The sequence below is a fragment of the Arvicola amphibius genome, chromosome 10 (genome assembly GCF_903992535.2).
Source record: "Arvicola amphibius chromosome 10, mArvAmp1.2, whole genome shotgun sequence".
NCBI classification, from domain to species: domain Eukaryota; kingdom Metazoa; phylum Chordata; class Mammalia; order Rodentia; family Cricetidae; genus Arvicola; species Arvicola amphibius.
In genome coordinates, this window is record NC_052056.1 from 119,907,098 (window position 1) to 119,928,993 (window position 21,896).

The following is a 21,896-nucleotide window of genomic DNA, read 5'->3' on the forward strand; positions in this document are numbered from 1 at the left end:
CCAGTCCTAGCTATGACCCCCCTGGAACTTCTCCCCAGGGCCATGACCTGAACAGAGCTCAGAGGATTCACTGCCACCACCATGGTGTCTGTTGTTGGAGATGGAAGGGCTTAGATCAGCAAGGCCTCTCCGCGCCTAAATAGCCATGACCTCACTCCTCACTCACTCCAGCCTCCAGCCAACCCAGTTCTGGATTGGCCATTTTGGCAAAAGGGTTCAAAGTCTGTGTGGTGGGAAGGGGGCCTGGGATACTAGGCCGTTGCCCCATCTGTTGCTAGATTCCATGGAAACATAGGTCTCTCCTGGTCACATTTGTCTAGACCAGTGGTTTGCAAGTGGTGGGTCTCGACCCCTCTAGGTCGAACAACCCTCTCACAGGGGTCGCCTAAGATTACCAGGCCACACGTATTTTCAGTGGTCTTTGGAACATGTCCACCCACATGCTGGTATGCCCACAGACGAGTACCCGGAACTGTATTAAAGGGTCAAAGCATTAAGAAGGTTGAGAACCACCAGTCTAGAGCTCCGAGGATGTTGTGACCAGCAGCCATCAAGAGACATAATTTGGGGTCCGGTTGGCATCCTCCGTGAGTTGGCTAGGTGAGGTGAAGTTGGGACCAAACCCCCTGGGGTTGCCTAGAGCGCAGGAGACACCCCTCACCCCTCACCCAGGCTGGCCACTGTGGGCTAAGCTGAGGAGGCAGGTATGGGCTGCAAGGCTGAAAATACTAGGGAGGCGCTGTCCTCCTGCATCCCTGTTGTTCTGTCCCAACCGTGGTCCAGGGAGAGCCAGGCTGTCTGAGACACTCCTGGTGGGGGATGGGCAAATGCAGCCACCTTCGTCTGTTTCTCGTTCTTCTCCTGTGGAAGGATCACTACCATGTCCACCCCTCAGGTGGTCCCTCTGGAGGACCCTGCTGTGGCCACACTGCTCCTGGTATTTGCCACTTGCTTCCTGTGTGCAGGGCTGGGACATTCATAAGATATGTCTCCCTACCCTCCACCCTCTGGTTCCTAGCTGTCACTTAGACTCGGTTAGGGGATTGGAAGCATTTTCCCAGTAGACATTTGTCCTGGAGACAGCCTGGCATCACACCGGCCCTGGTGGGAATCAGAGGACAAGGGACAAACACCGTCCATCCACAGTCCACCCATAGTGGGGCGAAGGTGAAGATTCTGGAAAATCGGTTTCTGGGTCAAGGGCTTGCAAACCCACCCCTTCCTGTCCCCATCAGGACCCTGTTTCTACTGCATTTGGAACATCAGACGGCAGGAGGCAGAGTGGCCTGACCTTTCCTGGGGAGACGTGAACAAATGTCTGTTCAACCCAGACAGGGTACAAAGACTGAGCAAGGAAAAGATGCCAAGTCTAAGTGGTGAGCTAATGGGTTTATTGGGGTTACTAACGGCATGAGTTGGGGGTTGCAGGGTGTGGGTGACCCCCAAGCACTGCATTATCAAAAAGCCTCAGCTTTCATCGGTGATGAGACAGGAAAGCTGTACCCCTGCGCTTCTCACTTACCCTCCCCCCCAGGCGCTACCTCCTGAGGGAGTGGGTGGACCACAGCGGAGGCTTGGGGTCCTTCCTGCTCCCTCTGTGTCCCTAAGGCCCAGGTATCACTTGTTTTGCTTATGTCATTATCGTGGCTGTTGACCCGGGTATTCTGTAGCCAGCATCACTACCTCTGCCCCACGATGGCCACGGTCACATTACATGGGGACCATATCTGGACCACAGCTGGAGGGGGGGGTCTCTGCAGGTGGAGGGATACCAGAGAGGAGCGTGGCTTCTTGGCAGGGCTGGGCTGCTGCTGGATGTGGCTGTGGGGGTGGGGCAGGGCACAGTGGGAGCTGACTGGCAGAGCCTGAGATGTCTGGATCCTCGCGTGCCTAACATGGGAGTCAGGGACACTGGGGTGATCAAAGTAGAGGTCAATGAAGATCCACTAGGTGGGTAAATGGGGGAGGAATGAGAGGGTGGTGGGTGAGCAGGCAATCAGATGGGAGATGGTGTGAGGGGTCACACACAGACACATCATACATACACACACATACATGCATATATATACATGTGCACATATACACACAAACATACATACATATACACACACATGAAGTCACACACAGACACACACTAAGACACATAGACACACACACATGCAGACGCATATACACACACAGATAGATACAGACAGAGAAAAAATGTAGATACACATGCAGATAGACAAGGACATATATAAATGCACACACACACACATACACACACACACACACACACACACATCTGGTCCAATACTCCAAGTCTCCCATATGAGGGCCGGTGTCATTTTCTCTCAGAAGATGTGACCACTGATCTTTCTGGACTTCATACAGAAGCCTGTGGGAAGGAAGACATGCTGGTTACCTTAGCATTTCTGCAGAGCTGAAACCACATACGTACAGGTCCTCAGGGGCCATGGGTGGGTCCCGTCCCTCAGAGAGGATCATGTATGCTCATGCCCATGTCCTCCCCCAAAGGATGCTCTTGTCTACCTCACATGCCTCTCACCTTCACCAGCCACGGCTTGATAGGGGTGCCGTCCTTGTCCATGCAGCACAGGGCAGATGTGCAGACTGCAGCCTCCTGAGCAAGCAGGTCCCAGCGGGCATTGTGGCCCAGGTTGCCTGTGGGGTCAGCTGGATCCAGGATGATGGGTCTGCAATTGTACCAAGGTCAGTCTCATCCCCACGGCACCCACCTGCGACACCGGCTGAGCTGTTCTCCACTCCCTAACACTACAGGGGCCGGAGCCAGGACCTCAGGGCTCCTCAGTGCCCCAATTGCCCACTCTAGGGCAGGGATAGAAGAGAAGAGGCATATGGAGTGGGGTGTGGCAGCAATGTCTGTAATCCCAGCACCCTGGAGGCAGAGGCAGGGGGATTGTGAGTTTGGAGCAACCTGGTCTACACAGTGTATTCTAAAGGGCTGGGGGTGAGGGGACTGGTGAGATCGCTCAGTGGTTAAGTGGCTGCTCTTCCAGAGGACCTGAGTTCAGTTCCCAGCGACCACATGGTGGCTCACAACCATCTGTAACTCCAATTTCTCCATGGGCACTGCACACACAGTGCACATACATATAAGCAGACAAAACACGACACGCATAAAATCCTTAAAAGGGAAGGAAGGAAAGAAGGAAGGAGGGAAAAGCAGTCGCACGAGTACCACTTCTTCAGGCTGTGTTCATTACTAACCACTCACAGTGCTGCCCTTCCTTCTTGAAGCAGGCATTGCTAATCGATTACAGCCCTGATTCTGCCACTGCCCCTCCCAGCATCCACGGCAGACATTATCAGCTAATATTTATCATACACCAGACCCTTTCTCAGGATACACTGCCACTGCCCGCAAACGGTCAGTGTAACGTGGCTTTCAGGGACAATCCTGCTTATCTCTGTCCCCATTTCAGAGGTGGGCGTGCCGGTGAAGAATGACACGTGCGTGTGTAACCGGAAGGCTGCTGATGAGAAGCTGCCGGGTGTAAAGAGTGTGAATACAGATGCCCAACTGCATCTTAGTTTCTGAGGAATCACGAATGCGCTTGAAGTTTGAGGCGGGATTCTCATGATGCAGCCCAGGCGGGCTTTGAGCTTGAAGCCCTCTACCCCCAGCCTCCTGGTTTCATTTCATTCTCTTATGTGTACCAGTGCTTTGCCTGCATGTGTGTCTGTACACAAACATGTCTGATGCATGGAAGCCAGAAGAGGGCGTCAGACCCCCAGGAACTGGAATAGGTAGTCACGAGCAACCGCGTGGGTGCCGGGAATGGAACCTAGGTCTCTGCAAGAGCAGCCAGTGCTCTGAACCGCTGAGCCATCTCTTCACGCCCTCTACCTCAGCCTCTTGTTGTGATTACAGATGTGTGTCACAGCATCTGGACACTTTTTCCTTTCTTTCTTTCTTTTATTCTTTCTTGCTTTCTTGCTCTCTCTCCACCCCCTCCTCTCTCTCTCTCTCTCTCTCTCTCTCTCTCTCTCTCTCTCTCTCTCTCTCTCTTTCTTTCTTTTTTTACAGGTCTCACATAGCCCAGGCTGGCCTTGAACTGGTTTTGTAGCCAAGGATGACTCTGGACTCCCAGTCCTCCCCCTCCTCCTCACAAGTGTAAGTTTCACAGCTGTGAACCACCAAGCCCAGTTCATGCAGTGATAAGGATGGAAGCTGGGCAAACCCTCCGTCAGCTAAGCCATGTCCCAGCTCTCACATTAAACATAAAAAGCACATGTATGGCCCAAATCTTGCATGAGGGCCACTTAGACTAGCATGTGATCTGATTTGTCTGCACTTGAGTTGAACTTGGAGTCTTGCATCTATTTCGTCTGACAACCACATTTACAGGTGGCCGTGAAACTGACTGACTCTCTCCTCAGGCACTAAAAGTACCACTCTGGGGAGTTGCCCAGATCCTGAGAGCGGGCCTTGCCCTTCCATCTTCTGCCAATAGGGAGGCAGGAAGTGGATATTGTAGGTTTGAGGTAGAAGACTCTGGGGGTGACCAAACCTGGGCTTCTGAAGTTGCAGCTTCAGGAAGTCACCGATGGCCTTGTCCTTGGCATTGTAGTTGACGGTCCAGTAGATGCACAGTTGGCGGTACTGGCCAACCAGCTCCAGCACGGTGCGGAAGCCCTCCGCCATGTTGAACTGGGGATTCTGGCTGCCCTGCTCCCAGGCGTACACGGTCAGGAGCTCCAGCCCATGCTGGGGTGGCAAGGAGCCCTTCCCCTGGACCATCTTGTTGCACTGGGGAAGCAAGAGAAAGCAGATGTGCCAGTCCATGTTGGCAACACAACAGCTAATGCCTCACCTGGTGTTCAGAGGGGCTCCAGGGATTGACAGGTGCACCCCTAAAGCTTAACCGAGCACCACTGTGTGTCAGGAGACTGGCCAGCCATCACCCTTGGCACAGAGACACAATGTGTTAGCTCCACTCTTGGGGGTATGTGTGTGTGTGTTGGGGGTGGGGCTCGGGCCTCACGTATTCCAGGAAAGGCTCTTAACAGCCCCTCTCCATGAACTGCATCCCAGCACGCCAGTTACTTATCATTTTGAGACAGGTTCTTACTGAGTTGGCCAGATTATCCTTGTGCTCACTCCGTAGCCCAGGCTAGCCCTGACCTTTCTGTCTTTCTACCTCAGCCTCCTACGTAGCTGAGATGAGGAGCCTGCACCAGACCTGGCTCGATCCTGCTTTATGGACCTGCAAACCAAGGTCCTCTGGGTGGGATGTGACTGACCTCACACACTTGCTTATGGCTAAACAGACACCCCTCCTTCTACCCCTCCTCTGCTCCGCTCCCACTGTCTCCTCCAAGCAAAGTACTCGGGACACAGTTTCTGGGACCCAGCATCGCTGTGAGTGTGTGTGTGGGAATTCAGGTGACGCATGGCCCCTGTGCCTAACCTGTTGGTACCAGTGCTTCACCAGCCAGATCAAGCTCTTGAGTTTGGTGGGACGGGTGCTAATGAAGTCACGTTGTAGCTCCGTGAAGCAGGTAGAGAACTCGCCTGCATTGCTGTAGCTTTGGATTAGGTCCTTGTAGACCTGGGGATCAGGCCTAGAGCCGGACCTCAGCTGGCCTGTACATGGGCAAAGGTTAGAGTCACTCTGTCATCTAGGGAGCTTGGGTGAGCCAGCTTACAAAGCTGGTCTGAGAGGCCCGTAGTACCCCTTGTCTAAGGGTGACCTGAGACCCACTGGGAGGTCACCAGGTGCTTTAGTGAGGGCATAAGCGTGGCACGGTCCATCTTAAAGCCCTCATGAGAGTGGAGTTCTTTGCCCAGATTTTTTTTCCAGCCACCTGCTTGCCCACCATAGAGAAAGTCTTGACTGAGAGTCAGCCTAGGGTGTGTCATCTCTAACCCCCTCTGATGCCCTCTCAGCCCTCTCAGGGAGGGGGCTCCAGTGGTCATGAGACAAAAAGCCTTCCTCAGGCGCCAGGGCAGCAGGAGGCAGGGGGGAGGGGACCATGGCTGGCTCTGAGGACCTAAACAGAAGCAGACCAGACCAGTTCATGCAAGTAGAACCAGAGCCCACATAGCATCTAGATGCCTGCCTGTCTCACCCAGTATTTGGGTGCTCCAGGTTAAGATTCAAACCCTGGGGCAGAAGACTGAGGTGCCTACTTAACATATCAAAGTGGACTTGCCCTCCAGGTTCTCAAGAACCCCCAGTTCCTACGTGTTGCGTGTTGCTGCGTGTTGCGGGGTATGGCTGGCACACCCCACCCTCTACCCTGAACTCTCCAGCCCAGGGAACTGGGGCTGTCTCCCCCCCTCCCCCGGGGAGCTCCTCCCTGTGTAACCCAGACATTTTGTTTACCCAACCTTTGTGTACCTTTGACATCCTGGCTGCTGCACCTGACTCCCCTCTCCCTGTCTCTACCCTTCCCATTCTCCCCACATGGCCCAGTTCAGCCTGGTCAAGTCCACTCGGGTCTCTCCCAGATGTCCCTGTCTCTGACTGTGTTCTCCCTTTTATCTACAATAAACTTTCTCCTCCCCATACCTAGGAGCAGCCATGTCCTTCCTTCCTTCCTTCCTTCCTTCCTTCCTTCCTTCCTTCCTTCCTTCCTTCCTTCTTTCCTTCCTTCTTTTTTTTTCCTTCACTGGAAGCTGAACTTGGGTCCCATGGTGGGCTGAATGAGAACATCCCTCACAGGCTTATATATTAAAATGCTTGGTCACCAGGTGGTGGGACTGTTAGGGAAGGATCAAAGGTGTGGCCTTGTTGGAGGAGGCTTTGAGGTTTCAGACACCCACTCCAGTTCCCAGCTCCCCCATGCCTAGAAATCAGAATGTAAACTCTCAGCTACTTCTCCAGTATTGTCTGCTGCCATCCCCTCTAGGATGACAATGGACTAATTCTCTGAAACTGTAAGCAAGCCCCTAATTAAATGCTTTTTTAAAAAATAAGAGCTGCCTTGGTCATGGTGTCTCGTCATAGCAACAGAACGGTAGCCAAGACAGGTCCTCTGCAAGAACAGTGGCGCTCTTTACCGCCAGGCCAGGTCCTCAGCCCCTCCTCTCCCAGCATCTTTGTGGGAACCCTTGCCACATCTCCCATGCCTGTGACGTGGATAGGACCGTGCCTGGAACCACTCTGCTGTGTCCGGGAACCTCACCGAGGGCGTCGAAGGCTGGCAGCACGTCGAAGTCCACGCTCTGGTCCAGCAGAGTCTGGGATGTCAGCGAGAAGCTGAGCACTCGGGGATTCTTCCTGTTGGAGATCTCAAACTTGACATCGAACTTTTGCTTCTGCTGGCATGCCTCCAGCTGCGCCCGGATCTCCGAGATGACCTCTGTCCGGTGGCTGCCTTGCTCAGAGAACTGGCGGAAGCAGCTGAGGAACACCACAAGGTCGGCATCTGAGCGCCCTTGTAGAGCTGTGCCTTTGGCAGAAGAACCGCCCTGGGGAGGACATGGAAGGTGGCTTGCGCCCTGAGTGCCCTTTGATGTCCCACAGTGTGTGTGTGTGTGTGTGTGTGTGTGTGTGTGTGTGTGCGCGCATGCGGAGGTCAGAGGTCGACACTGGTGTCTCCACCAATCTCTATTATTATTATCGTTATTATTTTGCGACAAGGTCTCATTGAGCCTGGAGCTCGCCAATCTAGCTGTGCTGACTGACCAGGGAACCCGAGAGGTGGTCTTCTCTCTACTCTGGAGTTTGGGTATCACAAGCAGTCTCCATGATGCCAAGTTCACGCAGTGCTGGGGATGGAACCCAGGGATTCCTGTATGCCAGTTAAATTCTCTGCCAGCAACGTGCCCTCCAAGAAAAGAGAATCCCCCTTTCTGGAGGCTTAGCACTCCCAAGGGCTGCCACATAGGAAGACATACACAGTCAAGCCAGTTTTGTAGATTTGTATGGAAATCAGATGACTGACTGTCATTAGGGTTGTTGATAAATTTCTTGTGTTTTAAAAGAAAGATAAAGGCAGATCCAAGAACCAGAGAGAACAGCCAGCCCTGGTACCCTGCGGATGTCTCTGGAGCACGCTGTGTCTGTAAGCAGACTGCTCTCCAGCTGAATCAGCCACCTTGTTCCTTTGCTGTGGACATGGACATCACTAGAGCCCACGAGGTGGCTGGAGAGGGGTCCAGCCCACAGGAGTCCCCTCACCTGCAGCTTGCCAGGCCTCACCTTAACCACCTTGAGCACCTTGATGGGAGAATTCCGGAAGCAGTTTTCCTTCAGGAAGGAGCATATGGTGTCTACGGCTTTCTTTACTTGATCCAGGAAATGGCGGTTGGGCTGGAGGAATTCGCTGATGAACTTGTCCAGGTCCCCAGCTGGGGTCTGGTGAAGAAGGGCTGGCTGTAGAGAAATGGGCATGGCTGGCTGAAGGGATACTCACGTGTTGGGCGTCAGCATCCAAGAACGATGCTGCTCCCATGTCTCCCACGTCTCCCGCACCCATGGTCCTTCCCCTCTGACTGGTGTGTCCCGAAGTAGCACAGCGGGGCCTGCGCTCCAGATCTGTTTCTACCACTGACAGGGAGCCTCAGTTTCCCCTCCACATCTCAGTGGATCTTGTGTGTTAAGACAATGGAGTAAGATTGTATTGGTTGTGGCCTAAGTTTGATTTATTTTTCAAAGATTCGTGCATTGCATGCTGGGTCCTCAGTTGGAATGGGGTCCCTTTAAGGTGGAGCCTTGCAGAATGTGCCTCAGGGTGGAGTTAAGATAGTGCTCAGGGAATCCTGAGTGAATTCTGACGGGGAGATGTGGCAAGAGCCAGCCTGGCCATACATAGCCCTGTGACATCTTGTCTCAGAGCATGATGCGTTCCTTCGGCACACGCTACCCCAGTGGCGATACCGGCCATCGTGCCAGCGCTGTCACCTTGATCCACCTTCCCTATGGAGTTGCCTGGCTTCAGGTCTTTTCTACAGCCACAGAAATGGATTAAGACGATAGCTGCAGGTGGCTTATGTCTTGGGTTTTCTTCTCCAAGTGCAAAGCCTGAATATTTAACTAGGGCCTTATGTAGAGATGGGACACGGGGAGGATGCTGCTCAGTTCAGTCTCGTCAACTTGACAAGAGCCACAGTCATCTGGGAGCGGGAACCTCAGCTGACAAAATGCCACCCTCGCACTGGCCCATAGGCAAGCCTGTGGGCATTTTCCTAAATGACAGACGTGGGAGGGCCCAGCCTGCTGTAGGTGGTGCCACCCCTGCACAGGCAGTCCTGGTTGGTCTGAGAAACCACGAAGAACAAGCCAGCGGGCAGCACTGCTCCGAGGCCTCTACTTCAGCTCCTGCCTCCAGGTTCCTGCCTCGTCTTCCCTCAGTGGTGAATGGTGAAGTGTGTGCGAGTGTCAGCCAAGTGCTGTCCCCTCCTGAGGACGCTGTCGGCCATGGTGTTTATCCCAGCACAGAAAGCCACTAGCACAGGGAGGCAGCAGAGGGCAGATGGGATGAGAAGCCGGGCTTCAGCCAGGCACAGGCTTGGGCCTCAGGGAGCTCGGGGCTGGGGACTGAACCCCATATAAAGGCAGTTCACTGTGTCTGAGTGTTACCAGAGCACAGGCTGAGGTGAGCTCTCCAGAGGAAGGGCAGCTGTCACCGTCAGCATTCCTAGAGACTGGGGAGGTGCATCCTGGCATCAAGAGACCTGGAGGGGAGCCTACAGTGCTCACCACCCCAGTGAGCCCACCACCCCGGTGTCCTGTCTCCTTAAAAAACTAAAAACATAACATTTATTATGTGGCATACGATGCTCGCACCAGGTGTGTGTGTGTGTGTGTGTGTGTGTATGTGTGTGTGTGTGTGCGCGCGCGCGCGCGCGCGCGCACACACGAAGGTCAGAGGACAACTTGGTGGGGTCAGTTCCCTCTTTCCTCCTCCACATGGGTTCCGGGAGCTGAACTCAGGTTTTCGACCTTGTAGACTAGGTCCTCCCAGTGGCCCCAGGGCACCATCTCTTACCATCACATCCCAGGGTGGCAGAGGAGTCCCATCCCTGCTGTGAAGGCAAACTTGTGACTCCAGAGCTGCTGCCTCCCGAGCTAACAGTTCCCAGCTGCCCTGGCCCACGTTCCAGGTGGGGTCCGCAGGGTCCAGGATTAGAGGCCTGGGGACAAAGCAGATGGAGTTGGGGAGGGACAGGTAGCGACGAGCAGCTGGGAGGGGCCGAAAGGAACATTAGATGGAGCCCAAGCCAACTGCCTCAGTCAGAGAGTCCTCAGGCCCCTTAACTAATGGCATTTAACTGTGCCAATCAAAGGGCTCTGGAGTCCTCTGGGGCATCCAATGTACCCGCTTTCTCATCAGAATGCAGAGGCAAGTGGGGAGGGTGGGATGGGTGATCCATAGTGGCTCCTCCCGGGTACCCGGACTCCAGGAGGGAGGTGGAAGATGGCATTGAGGCGGGCATTGGGGAGTATGCACCTGGCTTTCTGAAGCTGGCTGAGAAGATGCGCTCTGACGGCCGAGTCCTCTATGCTGTAGTTGACTGTCCAGTAGACACAGAGTGACCGATATTGTTGGACCAGCCTCAGGACGGTCCTCAGGCCTTCAGCCATGCTGAACCCCGATTTCCTACAGCCTTGATCCCAGGCAAAGATTGTCAGGAGCTCCAAGGCATAGGCTGGGGGCAGGGCAGCACCTGCTGCCTCTCCTCCTTTATCTCGAGTGGCAACCTGTCTCCCAAGCAGAGATCAGTCAGTGTGGCCACCTGGAGGCTGGTTCTTGGGACTTAGGAAGAGGCAGGGGGTGTGTAAAACAGAACCTCAGAAGAACCGGGTTGCAGAGCCTCCCTGGATGATGCTTTTTGTTTTACAGATTGGGGAAACTGAGATCTGGAGGGGGTTTGTGACTTGTCCCAGGTCAGACCGTGAGTTGGGGAGCTCAGATTTGGGTGAGACCTCCCTCAAGGAGTGTGAGGAGCTGTATGGGAACGGGGGCTGCAATCTGTCCATCATAGTATCTCATCACCCACAGGCTGCAAACATGGGCTCTGGCAGGTGCGTGTTGAACACACAGTGGTTGTGGACTGAGGTCCACCTACAGGGCTGCTGCACTGACCGGAACATCCGCGACTCCGAGGAGGTTGCTACGCTGCAGGTCCAGAACCAGGGTTTATCTCCAGCACCCTTGCCCAGCTCTGGGTCTGACTTGGCATCCTTATGACTGCTCCATAGAGCCTTTCGGGATGTGTTGATTTAACAGCTAGCTTCCACCAGTCCAAAGGCTAAAACTGTTATCAATAGCATAGGAGGCTATAGCAGAGCTAACCCTGTCTGCTGTTACCCACCGCTGTATTTCAGAACTGTTTGATTTATGCCTTTTATTTTCTTTTTGTAGTATTTTTGAGACAGGGTCTCTCTGTGTGGTATTACTCACAGAGATCCGCCTACCTCTGCCTCCCGGGTGCTGGCATTAAAGGTGTGTGTCACCACACCTGCCTTAGGCTTTCTTTATTCTGTTCCCATAAAATGTTGTGAAGCTGTCCCCATGGAACCTGGAATTTGGTGACTAAACCTGGTTGCTCGTATTCCAGTCCAGGTTATACTTTTATCCCCTCTGAGGGGAGAGCTCGTTTTTGTTCTTGTCAGTGGCATGAATGAGAGATGGTCTTCAGAAGAGGAGGTTCTAGAAGCTGATAGGGTGCAGCACAACTCGAAAAGAGGCGGAGATGGGGACCATCGTAGGCACTTGGCGGTGACGACCGTGATAGTGTCGGCTTCCCGGGAGGGGTAGGGTGCTCACCTGGCGGTACCAGTGTTTGACCAGTAGCATCAGGTTCTTAAGCTTGACGGGGCGATTGTTCACAAAGTTCCTCCGGAGCTCTGAGAAGCAGGCTGCGTGCTCCCCGGCCTGGCAGCCACTGCTGAGGAGGGAGGAGTATACTTGTTTGTGGCCAGAACTCAGCTGCCCTACAGAAGCAGAGAACGTGAGTGAGCCATCAGCCCACCCATGCATGGTTATTGGTGTAATCAAGCTCCGTATCAATGGCTCAACACCACTGCCAGCCATGAGCTAAAAATCAAATAACGTTAGAACAAGTAATCTGTCCTAGCATCGATGCAAGACATAACTGATGTGGGAGAGTTTTCTGTTTGTGTTGATTTCATTCGTTAATAAAGAAACTGCCTTGGCCCATTTAATAGGTCAGCCTTTAGGTGGGTGGAAGAAGGAAGTGAGGTAGATGGTTCAGACAATCGCCATGCCTCTCCTCTCTGAGCCAGTCACCATGAAGCCAGCCACCAGGTCAGATATGCTGAATCTTTCCCGGTAAGACACCACTCGTGGTGTTACATAGATTATTAGATATGGGTTAAAGCAAGAGATGTGAGAATTAGCTGATGGGAGGCTGGAACTAATGGGCCAGGCAGTGTTTAAATGAATACAGTTTGTGTGTTGTTATTTCAGGGCACAAGGTAGCTGGTGGCTGGGAGCCGGGTGGGATGAAAAGCAGGCCTGCCCGCAGCTCCTCACTACACATAACCCAGGCTGACCTGGAACTTGCAGCAATCCTCCTGCCGTAGGCTTCCACGTGCTGGGATTGTAGGTATATGCCACCTGGTTCCTAGTTTTCACTACGCCCCCCAACTCTGCAATGGGTTCTGGAGTGAGACAGCCCTGGGTTTGAATCCAGACTGCGAGTATTACTTCTTTGGATCTCGGCTTTCTCATCTGTAAAAGGTGTTTGTGAGGCTGGGGAGATGGCTCAGTGGATGAGAGGAATGACCCATCTACCTGTGAGGCTCTCAGTAACAAATCACAGATGATGAAGTGGTTCCCCATGATAGAGCAGGGTGTCGCAAGGATGGGTGATTTAGCACTTTCATGACTTGAAACGGGACTGGAGAGATGGCACAGTAGCTAAAAACACTTGTTCTTGCAGAGGACTTGGGTTTGATTCCTGGTGGCTCACAACCTTCTGTAACTCCAGTCCTGGGGCACCTGACACTCTCTTGTGGCTCCTAAAGGTACTGCGAGCATGTAGCACACAGGCAAATGCTACCATACACATAAAATAAAAATTAAAAAGAAACAACAATTTGAAACTGTACCTACACTTACACACCTATGATCCCAGAAGACTTGGGAAGCTGAGGCAGGAGGATGGCATATTTGAAACCAGCCTGGGTTGCATATGAAGATACAGTTTAACATAAAATGAGTGGATAAATCAAGAGAACAGCAGAGACGGGACAGACGGTCTGAGGGCAGAGACGAGAGAAACAGGGAGACAATATTCAAACAGCTGCTTGGGTGACTGGTTCAGGGGAAGGTTTGCTTTAAGATTTCCCAGAGAGATTTTCAGTGCTTGGTGAATCCCAAGGAGTACAGCAGGTACCCCTGGTTTGCTGGGGTCCCACCACTCTCTTACCCACAGCATCGAAAGCAGGTACCACACTGATGTCCACCCAGCTGTTGAGGTCCGTGGACACCAGCTGGAGCTGCAGAGAGCTGGGTCTATTCTGTTCAGTGAACTGGAGGCTCAGTCCATGCACTGGTTCCTGCCACCAGGACTGCAGCTGGGTCCGAATGTCACACAGGATCTCTGCTTGTTGGGACCTTTGGCCCTTGAAGTCCCTGAGGACTTTGTAAAAGATGACAAGCTCCACATCGCAGCCACCCCTGAGGTCCGTGCCGCGGCCGAAAGAGCCGCCCTGTGGAAGGAAGTGCAGATCAGACCTTGGACTCTCCAGGAACCCTAACTGTCCAGGAACCTGGGAGTTGTGCCAGCATCCCCTGCAGTGGCCTAGGATGTGGCTTTCGCTGATGTTGGATCTGGACCTCAGCCCAGACCTGGGGCCCAACCCTGAGGAGTTTCAAGAATTGAGTTGTATTAGTGGGGCCTGCCTCCAGGTCTGCTGTCATGCCCATAGACCAACACAATGTAGAAAATCCCTCACTGAAAATATATGAAAAAAAATCCAAACATAAAATAAAATTTAATAAAGAATAAATAAAGAGAAAATAAAACCAAAGCAAAAACAGTTACTTAAACCTACAATGGTCCTCAGCTCAGCTGGCTTGGCTTTGGATGGCCCAGCAGCATAGCCACCATGCTAGATTAATGTGCCCAGTATTGGATTCTGCAAGCATGGGAACACAGGGAGGGCAAGCCAGGCTAGCCATGACATAGGACATATGGGAAATACCTAAAGTTATAAATGTAGTTTTGATTTGCAGTATTTCCAGCTTGGATTAGGGTGCAGCTCCACTTTAAGCGCAAGAACGACTTTCTGTTTACACCCAGCCATCAAACCACACCTCCAAGGACATCCAGCTTCCCTGGGCACCTCAGCTCTGTTGCCTCCCTGCCCACCGTGGTTCCCTGGGGGCATCCCAATAGCACCTGCTCCTTAGGACTCACCTTGCTGACCCTGGAGGCTTTGTGCTCACACTTCTCTTGGAGGCAGCGCAGGATGGTGTCAATGGCCTGCCTCACCTGCTGCTGGAACTGGGGACTTGGTCTCAGGTGGTTCTGGATGAAGGAGTCCAGCTCCTTGCTGGGGATCTGTGACAGATCTGAGCCCATCACTGACCCGGCGGTGGAGGTGCTGCTGGTTGGAGACACACTTAACGATGGTGTGCTCTGGGTGATGGAGACTTTTAACACTGTTTCAGGGATAGTTCTTGGAGGTGCTGGCTTTTTGAGGTTCTTGCTTGTTTTATAGGCTGTTGTGTTTGGCACAGCAGGGACCTTGGTGGCTGGTGTCAGCAGTACTGGAGCTGGGTGCGAAGGCTGCAGGCTGACCCTTGGACGCACAGCGTTGTGGTCTGGGTTGTCTTGTTGGATGGGGTGTCCCAAACCCAAGATTCCAGCACGTGGCAGGCCCTGGAAGGGGGTGACTGAGCCTTATCAGCCAGAACTGAGGTTTGTCTCACCAGCCAGCCTTTCTCTCAGTCCCTCTGACAACAGCTGAGGTGACTGAGGCGTGGGGAGGGGAGATGTGGGTCTTGGTGTAGAGCAGGACAGGTGCCCAGATGGGGAGATAGCTGTGAGAACTTCTACATGGACGGACATACCCAGAGAGAGGGGGACACCACAGACAGCCCCAGGTGCTCTTCCCCCAAATCTGAGCTGGGTGACACTCCCATTGCCCCAACTGTTGCACCCTACAGCCCCTGGCACATTAGCGTCAAGCCTGGGGGCCCTGGTGTTCTCTCACTCACCGGCCCCTCCCAAGGCTGCTCAGGGGCTCCAGATGGCTGCAGGAAGCATCGCTGATTAAGGCAGGACTCAGCCTCCTTGGCCAGCACATCCCAGCGCCAGGCTGTCCCGTTGCCCACGTCCCAGGTTGGGTCAGCTGGATCCAGGATCACGGGTCTGTAATTTTAGAGAGAATAAGGCTCTGAACAGTGAGAAGGGTCAGAGTCAGGGCAGACCTGGTGCATACCGCGGTTTGTCCTTTTCAATTTCATGTTCAGGGCAGAGACCTCCTTCCTCCAGCCCGGGGGTTTTTCATTTGCGTAAGGGTGACTTCGCTGTCTTTGCTGGAGCCAGGTGTGGTGGTTTGAATGAGAACTGTCCCCCACAGACTTACACATTTAAATACTTGGTTCCCAGTTGGTGGAGCTGTTTGGGAAGGATTGGGAGGTGTGACCTTGTTGGAGGAGGGGTGTCACTGGACTGTGGGTGGACTTTGAGATTTCAAAAGACTCTCCCCTTCCCATTCCCAGTTAGTTCCCCCCATCTCCTCTCTGTTTCTGCTCCAGCACCTTGCCTGCCTGCCTGCTCCCACCCTCTGGAACTGTGATCCCCAATTAAATGCTTTGCTTTATAAGCTCATGGTGTCTCCTCATAGAAGATAACTCAGACACCCGGCTGCGCAGCAGAGGTACAGGGTAGCAAACAGGGTCTGCCCCCAGGGACTCCAGTTCCCACCTTATATTTGCAATATGGGCTCCAGGTATGTACGTTCATTTGGTTCATATACACTGATGCACACACTGTTTATAAGCCCCAAGTCCCCAAGGAGCAGAATGCAGTTCATATCATGATAATTTGCACAAAGGAAGAGTTCACATCAACCAAGAAAGAGTGAGCCGCAACTGTATGGGTGGGTGGATCACAAAGACTTAATGTGAAGGAAGAGGAGCCAGACCCAAGAGGGCATGCAAGCCACCGGATTTCATTCCGTACGACTTAAGAGCGGGAGAGACTCTGATGATGAAATCAAAGCAGGGATACCTGTGGGGTGCTGCTGCCTGGGAGAGGCTATGGGCATGCTGGTCATACTCTGTGTCCTGAGCGGTGGCTTCACAGGTGTGAATTGTCATCAATGTATGTATGTCACATGTCAGTTCAACAGGAACAGCAACATAAGCCCAGGGTATGGTTCTGTTTCTAATTCTCCCTCCCCAAATTGCCCAGGACTAAGTCATTCCTTAGTGCCTGTGACAGGAGAGTGGGCAGGGGAAGCTGAGGAGATACCTGGGTTTCTTAAGCTGCCTTCGCAAGAACTCCCCAACCATAGGGTCCTGGAAGCTGTAGTTTTCCGTCCAGTAAATACAGAGGTCCTTGTTCTGTTGAATCAAGGCCAGGACGGTCCGGAGCCCTTGGGCCAGGCTGAAGTTGTCCTTCCTGCAGCCTTGCTCCCAGGCAAAGATAGTGAGCAGCTCCAGGGCATAACTAGGGGGCAGCGTGGCCCTCGTGGTCTCCTGCGTCAGCACCTGTGAGGAGCAAGGAGGGCTTGGCTCCGTGAGGGGGACAGGACTGGGGCTCACAGCACCCCACAGCCTGAGCCTAGGGCATTCATCCACTTACCCCAGGACCCAGCCCCCACCTCTTATTTTTCTCATCCCCCTGTGGGGTTTCAACGGAAAGAATGAGTGTCAGGAACCAGTAGAGAAATTAACATGCCTGGTGACATTCAAATTCAACTATTTCCAGTGACAAATGGCTCTTCAAGACAACAAAAAGACAATCCACACACTGGGAGAACACATTCACATTACTATAAATAAATAAGGATCAACATCCACAATATGTAAAGAGTACAAGTGAACCAACAAGAAGTCAGCTCACAAAAGAAAACCATAGACAAAGAACATAGCAAGTGCGTCCTGAAAAGACAATAAAAATGGTCACTAAGAAGATAAACCAACCAGTCTGCAGGCTGGACCCAGCCAAGTGGCCTCACCTGGTGGTACCAGTGTTTGACCAGCAGGATTAAGTTCTTAAGCTTGATTGGACGAGTGTTCACAAAGTCCCTTCGGAGTTCTGTGAAGCAGGCTGCGTGTTCCCCGTCCTGGCAGCCACTGCTGAGAAGGGAGGAGTATACCTCAGGGGTGGGCTTGACTCCAGAGCGGGGCTGTCCTGGGGGCAGCGAGGGAGGCGGGTTAGGAAGGACAAGGGGCACTGAGCTCAGCCTGTCCCTGGGAGGGCAGTTGGCTTGAGGAGAGAGTAGGTTGAATGCAGGGGTGTGGGGGCCTGAGAGGAAGAATGGGTTTCCAGGTGGCTGAACAGAGAGGAGCTTCCGGCTAAGTCAGAGATGCTGGGGGCCTGGCTGTTGTGCTCAGGAGCTGGTCACGGCGAAGAACAGGCGACCAGTGGCCTGCAGCTTGTCCTTGCTCTCAGCTGCAGATGGAGGCGTATTTTGGAATAAGTCAAAGCCTAGCTAGAATATGTCTGAGAATTCAAAATTCTCATAAAGAGAACATTTTCATCAGCCCCTTGTTCACATAAGTCTTAGTTTTCAGGGCTGAGGGAAGTCAGAGCTGCCCCGTGAGGAACAAGCACTGAGCTCAGGACCACAGACCAGCAGGACTAGGCCTTCCTGACTCCTGTGGTGTCTAAACTGCATACATTTAGGCAAGAAACCGAGGTTCAGAGAGGGCTAGGGGCCTTCCTAGGACACACAGCAAGTGGGTGGAAGGTCAGAATGCAACACCCTATCTTTCTCCTAACGATGGCTCCTCCAACTCTGAATCAAGCTGAGGACCCCTCACCCAGCACATCAAAGGCAGGCACCAGGCTAACATCCATCCAGTTTTCCTGATCTGCTGACATCAGCCGGAACTGCAAGACGCCAGCCGCCTTTGGCTCAGAAAACTGAAAGGTCAGTCCAGGCCCAAGGTGGCGTCCCCAGGACTCCAGTGACGCCCGCATGGCACCCAGGGTCTCTGTGCGTCCGGTCTTCTGGTCCCCAAAGCTCCTGAAGCACTTGAGGAAGATGACAAGTTTGGCATCACAGCCACCCCTGAGAGCTGTGCCCCGGGCATAGGCTCCTCCCTGTGAAGAGGAAAGACAGCTGGGGGTCTCACGCTCCAGTTCTACTCCCCACGGGGGATCCTGGAGGACTGGGTGGACCATGTGGGCTGAGGAGGCAGCTCTCTGCATCCGACACCAGGCAGAACCCGGGTCCTGCTCACAGCTCTGGAAGAAGGGACTTTAATCTGTAAACTTGTGACTATCATTTGGTGCTGGGCACCAGCCCTCACCTTTTTCTTTCCTATTTTAAAAAGGTTTTTATTTCATGTGTATGAGTGTTTTGCTTGTACATATGTATGTATAGTGCATGTGTGTCCAGTGCTCACAGAGCCAAGAAGAGGACTACTGGATCCTTTAGAATGGAAATTACATTCAGTTGGGAGCTGCCAGGTGGGTGGTAGGAACTGAACCCAGGTCCTCTGCAAAACACAGCCGGAGCTATGAACCCCCCAAGCCGTCTCTGCAGTCCCCTTTTCTATTTTCACATGTGTGCATATTTGCACTGTGTGGCACACACGTGCATGTGGACATGTGTGTGCCTGGGGATGCACTAAGTTGATCTCAGGAATCATCCCGGGTCACTCCTCCACCTTACTTACCGAGACAGTGTCCCTGGATCAAACCCAGCCCTTGCCAATATGGCTAATCTTGCTGGCCTGCTTGCTCTGAGGATCCTGTCTCCCCCTTCAGAGACTGGATTATGTGGTCTCTAGGGATTTGAACTCCAGCCCTCATGCTTGTGTGGCAAATGCTTTAACCACTGAGCTGTCCCTCCAGGTTCCATTCCCAGTCCTTTCAAAACTGAACCAAGTATGGTCCGGTACGTTCACGCTCACTGTGGCTCAAGTATAGAAGTGTGCTGTGACAGGCCTAGTGTTTCTGGTGGTTTGATCTCAGACTTCCCCAGGAAGGAGACTTCCATGCCCTGTGCCCTGTGCCCTACATCTGCCACACGTTATCTGTTCCCAGCACACAGCCACCCTGGTGTGGCCATGTATGGTGGCAGATACAGGCGCTTGAGCCTGACCACAGGACGAGAATCAGATTAAGGTACAGGTCCCAACCCCATCTGAGGCCCTCGTCATCACAACGATGACTCCAGGCCCCTCGCTGCTGTGTGGAGGGCATCTCACCCTCCCTAAGGATGCTGGGATCCTCATCTCACAAGGGAGAAAATGGGAAAACGGGGAGGGGATCTTCCATCTCCCTTTCGTCAAGTCAAAAGCAGAGACTGAGGTCTCAGCTGTCCCAGTGACGCAGGGAGAGGGTCTTTTTCCTCCCATAGGGTATTGGGTTCAATTTTGGTTTTCAAACCCACACCATGGGGAGTTTAAAGAGGCTTTGACCCACGAACCCTGTTCTTTCCACCTCTACCCCATCCTCTCTCTTTTCTGATTGAAAAGAAAAATTCTAGCCTGGTGGTGGTGGCCTGTGGTGGCCTGTGGTGGCCTGTGGTGGCCTGCGGTGGCCTGTGGTAGCCCACCTCCCTAGCCAGGCAGTTTGCACTGCAGGCGCTTCTGGGGCTGCTGGTCACCTGAGATGGGGTCCATTCTGACATCGATCCCGAGATCCATGACTCCCAAACCCTGTGCCTTTCATCTTGACTTTTTGGCCAAGCTGGGAACCATAGCATTCCAAGAGCCCTTTCAGTGGGAGACAGATGCCCCTGAACCTCAGTGTGGGCCTTGGAACTGGAGCTGACCTTCTCTCAGAGACAGAGTTGTCAGAAGCCACAGGTGGATGTCAGTCTTGAAGCCCTGTGGGGGTTTTCTAGAGAGCCGTGGGTGCCAAGATTTTAGACAGCCTTCGGCTACTGCCTTGCAAGATGCCTAATAACCCTGTACTGTACAAAAACAATCCTCAGAGCCAAACAACTGCCATCTTTAGGAGCTCCGTTGTGCTTGTGTGCAACAGGTCACCACAGTTGGGCTTGTTGGCTGTTTATGCCCATGATGGATGCTCACCTGAGTACCCAGCTCCTCCCTAACACCTGCTGTGTGTGATTCTGCCCTAATGGCACATGGCCTGGGGAGGGCTAGAGTAGATAGGCTGCTGAGGCTGTGTGTATGTGGGTCTGTGGGCCTGTGCAGCTTCCAGAAGGCCTTGTTCCTGCTGGGTGAAGACTTCCCAGTTTGGCCTTTGAAGATAAGTTCCCCTTTCGTAAATGACCCCTTCCCTAGACTCAGTAGGGAAGCCCAGGAGATTCATCAGTTCCTGGAGTGACCTGTGCGGGTTTGAGCCTCAGTTAGTGCTTGGGGCCTAGAGGGAGGGAGACACATTGCTCCCACCCACCTCTCTCCACCTGAGAGTAAGGGGCGAGCTCTGCATCTCCCAGGGCCCAGGGCTGCTTGCACATCTCCAGCTAGGACGCAGCCTCAGGAATTGGCAGGTGACCTGTGATCTACTCAGGACAATCTCTAGACTCACTACCCACCCCAAGGTCCCCATGATGCCCCCACATCCCCAGGTTTACCCAGATTAAGGCAGCTCACAGTGTGTCTCCCCCACTCTCTGAGCATTTAAAGGTTATATGTGCAGAGTGTCACAACACTCAAGTGACATAATGTGGCTTGGAGAAGTAGTTTTACCACTTTCAGCCTCAGTTTCCCCTTTCATAAAGCTGGCAATAATCCCTCCCTCAGGAACCATGAAGGTTGAGGGAGTCAGTGTAGGCTTAACCAGGTTTCCCAAAGACTGGGCCACAGTGGTTATGAGTGTGATCCCCCAGTCTCAGAGCTGTGAGGCTCGGGCAGTGTCAGGCCTAGGGTCTGAATAAGTATGGGAATAAATGAGGGAGCCTTTAAGAGAGCATGGGAGCAATCAGGCCACCCTGTGTGCTGCTGGCGGGCTCTTACCCTGGATGCGTTACTTGGCATCTTGATGCCTCAGTTTCCCCACATGGTGGCTTGCTAAAGCAACATCTGAGCCATCCCTCAGAAGACCAAGTAGGTGACCCTCTTGGGGTGTCCCACCTCTCACCTTGGCGATCCTTATCACCCTTGCTCTCTGTGACCCTGGGGCTCCCTGCTTCCGTAGGGCGGTGTCCAGGGACCCCAGAGCACTCCGCACCGCTGCCATGAACTCAGGGGATGGTTGCAGGTTGTGGGCCACCAGTTTGTCCAGAGCACTGGCTGGCGACTGGTACAGGTCCATGTTGACCTGTGTCCCCAGGAGAGTTTCGTTTCTCCCTTTGCTTCTTGGGGCGTGCCCTGAAATGATAGGCAGGGCTGTCATTTCCTCCTCCTCCCCCATTTCCTCTTCTTCTAGCAGCTCAGGGCGTTGTTGAGATTACCAGTTTATGGCTATGCTTCTGCCTCAGTGCGATTTCTGAACCCCTGGGCAGCCCAGAAACCCTAGAGACCAGGCTCTCTGGGTCAGTGGAGGCTTCCTTGATCTTACCCACGGACCCGGGATAAGCTGCCACAAAGCACCCTAGAACCAGACCTGAGGAAGAAGATCCCCCCACCCATGCCCCAGTTCTCATCTATTCTGTTTTGCTGTGAGGCCCTGTGGTTATGAGATAGACTCTCCAGGCCTCAGTTCTTCCATCTGTAAGATGGGGTTATATTTGTGAATAACCATTAAACGCTCGGTGATGGTCTAAATATAAATATCAACTCTCTCAGTCCTCTGCGAAGGTGACCGCACTGACATCTATAGTAGAGACAGGGTGGCCGAGGGACAGAGA

At 53.2% G+C, this 21,896-nt stretch overlaps 1 protein-coding gene across 1 annotated transcript; it reads right to left on the minus strand.

The window, feature by feature from the left end:
- Nucleotides 1-2,244: 2,244 nt before the first annotated feature.
- Nucleotides 2,245-21,361, minus strand: Oas3 (2'-5'-oligoadenylate synthetase 3). Its single transcript, XM_038344700.1, has 16 exons — nucleotides 21,188-21,361; nucleotides 17,947-18,229; nucleotides 17,139-17,314; nucleotides 16,430-16,668; nucleotides 15,169-15,322; nucleotides 14,366-14,830; nucleotides 13,373-13,655; nucleotides 11,746-11,912; nucleotides 10,426-10,676; nucleotides 9,964-10,108; nucleotides 8,175-8,348; nucleotides 7,156-7,441; nucleotides 5,436-5,611; nucleotides 4,536-4,774; nucleotides 2,549-2,696; nucleotides 2,245-2,377 (listed from the first exon to the last, which is right to left on the minus strand). The coding sequence occupies exons 1-16, from the start codon at nucleotides 21,359-21,361 to the stop codon at nucleotides 2,366-2,368; spliced, it is 3,372 nt and encodes a 1,123-aa protein (XP_038200628.1). The 3' UTR covers nucleotides 2,245-2,365.
- Between the last annotated feature and the right edge of the window lie 535 nt (nucleotides 21,362-21,896).